At 39.5% G+C, this 2991-nt stretch overlaps 1 protein-coding gene across 1 annotated transcript; it reads right to left on the bottom strand.

Annotated features, from left to right (window-relative positions):
- Positions 1-1380: 1380 nt before the first annotated feature.
- Positions 1381-2313, bottom strand: LOC122919821 (olfactory receptor 10A7-like). The gene has a single exon (XM_044269012.1). The coding sequence runs from the start codon at positions 2311-2313 to the stop codon at positions 1381-1383; it is 933 nt and encodes a 310-aa protein (XP_044124947.1).
- Between the last annotated feature and the right edge of the window lie 678 nt (positions 2314-2991).

Here is a 2991-nt window from a genome sequence, read left to right as displayed (position 1 = left end):
ACAGTCTCAGATAAGTAGAAGCATTGCAAAGTTATCAGCCCATAATGTGACACGTCAGATTTTCATAATTTGTCTCGATCCATAAGGTGAAAACTGTCTGTGTCCTGTCTGTTATCATCTATACATATACACGAGGACAATACACAGGTAGGATACACGGGTTATACATTCCAAGAACTGTACAAAGGACCAGGGGACACTCTTTACGTGTAGAGGAAATAAGGTTTGGACAAGTATTAAAATTATGGAATGTCTTACATAGCAATGACCGATGCTATGACAGTAGTCAAATAGGGCATCATTATGCCTGTCTTTGAGCATTAAATGATATATAATTAATCTGAAAGAAAAGGCTTAAAGGGGTTGTCCAGGTTCACTGCTGAACCCAGACATATCTGCTTTTTCGATAAGGCAGCCCCCCTGATATGAGCATCTGAGCTTTTTATGCTCCGATGCTCTCCCTTGCCCTGTGCTGGATCACACAGCGCAAGGAATTTGTTGTTTAATATTATTACACTGCTAGGCGGAGGCTTCCACCTAGCAGTGTTGTCGGTGATGTCACTGGTTCTGATGGGCAGGCTTTAGCGCTGCCCTAGCCGTTTTACAGGCTAAGGCAACACTAAAGCCTACCTATTAGTGCTGGTGACGTCACCGACAACACTGTTAGGTGGAAACGTTTATCCCACACGATTCAGCGCAGGGTAAAGGAGAGCATCAGAGCATGAAATGTTCCAATGTTCCTATCAGTCAGGCTGACTGGGTGAAAATGGGGATAGTTTTAATTGAATGAGTGTTATGGGCAGGCTTTAGCGTATCCCTAGCCATTTTACAGGCTAGGGCAGCATAAAGCCCACTTATTAATACCTGCTAGGTGGAAGCCTCCATCTAGCTTTATTCATGGAGAGCCCAGTACGTCACCAGATCTCCAGAAAATGTCTTTGCCATATGTGATTCAACACAGGGAAAAGGACAGCATCAGAGCATAGAAATGTGCCGATGCTCATATCAGGGGGCCAGAGAGGTGAAAATTGAGATATTTCCAGGTTCAGCTCTGAACCCGGACAACCCTTTTAACCGAATGAGCATTATTTGACAGCTATGGTACACCATGCCGTTTATGTACAGTGCATATACTATACTCATTACATTGTGTGCTGTCCATACACTAATACCATAGCACATTGCTATTTAATGTGTGCTACATCTGTAAGCTACTAAATTGGGTGAATAGGTTATATGTGAAAGAAAGTCATTAGTGGAAAGTCATTTGCAAACCTGGTGGACAATGATGTCGTCAGACATAGTTCAGTATCCTCTGATGGGTCAGTACAAACCTACCTCGGAGATGTATAGAATGTGTAGAATATTGTGGATGATTTATCAGCTCACACGCTTATGACGTTTTTCCTTTATGGCTTGTAAAATGTCTTTGTTTCTCAGACTGTATATAATGGGGTTGACCAAAGGAGTAAAGACAGTATATAGCAGGGAGAGGATTTTACTCATGGTGATTGTTTTTCCTTTAGTAGGGACAACATAAACACTGAATATAGTCCAATAGTATATGGAGACCACAATGAGGTGGGAGCTACAGGTGGAGAAGGCTTTCTGTCTACCAGTACTGGATGAGATCCTTAAGACTGCTAAAATAATGTAAGTATAAGACATTACAATGATTGTGGTTGGGATGAAGACAATTGGAAAGCTTAGCAAATAAACTTCTAAATCAATAATAAAGGTGTTAGAACAGGCAAGTTCCAGTAAAGGAACAAGGTCACAGAATACATGGTCAATGACATTTGGTCCACAATAGTTTAGACTGGCCGTTGTTATGGTGTAAATTAACATAATAGAAAACCCAAATACCCAGCAGATGATGGTCAATTTTGCACAATATTCACTTGTCATGATAGAGGAGTAATGAAGAGGATTACAGATGGCCACATATCTGTCATAAGACATCACAGCGAGAAGAAGACATTCAAATCCTTCAGAGACACAAAAAAAAAAAAACTGAGTCATACAACCAATAAACGTAATGATCCCCCCATTATTCAGCAGGATGTGAAACATGTTGGGGACAATGGCTGTGGACAACATCATGTCACTGATGGAAAGTTGTGATATGAAGAAGTACATTGGAGTGTGGAGATTCTTGCTGGTGGACACCAGGGTGATGATCAGGAAGTTCCCACATATTGTACCACAGTAAACCACCAGGAATAGAATGAACAGTAAATTTCTTAAACTTTGGCTCACTTGAAATCCTAAGAATACAAACTCTGTGACTGCTGTGTTATTGTTCTCCTGCATATAGAAGAAAAAAAAATACTCTTTTTGTAAGACCCAAGACACTATGAGTGATCTCAGTACAAGGGACATACTATATGACCCTTTAGAAGGTTGTAGAACACAAATTGTATTGAACATTGTATGGTACTTTAAACTCATTAGGGTGCGTTCACATTACTGTTATGCATTCCGTTATAACATGGTAATAACGGAAAATAACGGAATCCAACAGACGGAAATCAAAAAGGAAGCCTTTAGGAGGTATTCCGTTTTGATCCATCATAATAGAACATATATAACAGATCCGTCTGGTTTCCGTTATGCAGGATGGAAAACAAAGTCCTGTTGACAGAATCATATCGGTGATTGGTGAAAAACTAAAAGATAGCATTTAGTAATTATAAAAAAAAAAAAACAGGATGACAGGCAAATTTATAAGATTAGGCAGAGAGAGGCCAAACAAGTTATAGGAGCTTCTAAAGCACAGGCAGAAGAGAAATTAGCTCAGTCAGTGAAAAAAGGCGATAAGGCATTCTTCAGATACATAAATGAAAAAAGGAAACTAAAACAAGGAATTACCAAATTAAAAACAAAAGAACAAAGGTATATGGGAGAAGATAAAGAACTAGCTGACTGCCTCAATGAATACTTCTGTTCAGTTTTTACAAAGGAAAATGAAGAAAAAGGACCTCAGTTAGG

Source organism: Bufo gargarizans, chromosome 9 (assembly GCF_014858855.1).
Source record: "Bufo gargarizans isolate SCDJY-AF-19 chromosome 9, ASM1485885v1, whole genome shotgun sequence".
NCBI classification, from domain to species: Eukaryota; Metazoa; Chordata; class Amphibia; order Anura; family Bufonidae; genus Bufo; species Bufo gargarizans.
Note: the sequence above shows the minus strand (reverse complement) of the source record. Positions and strands in the feature narration are given on the sequence as shown.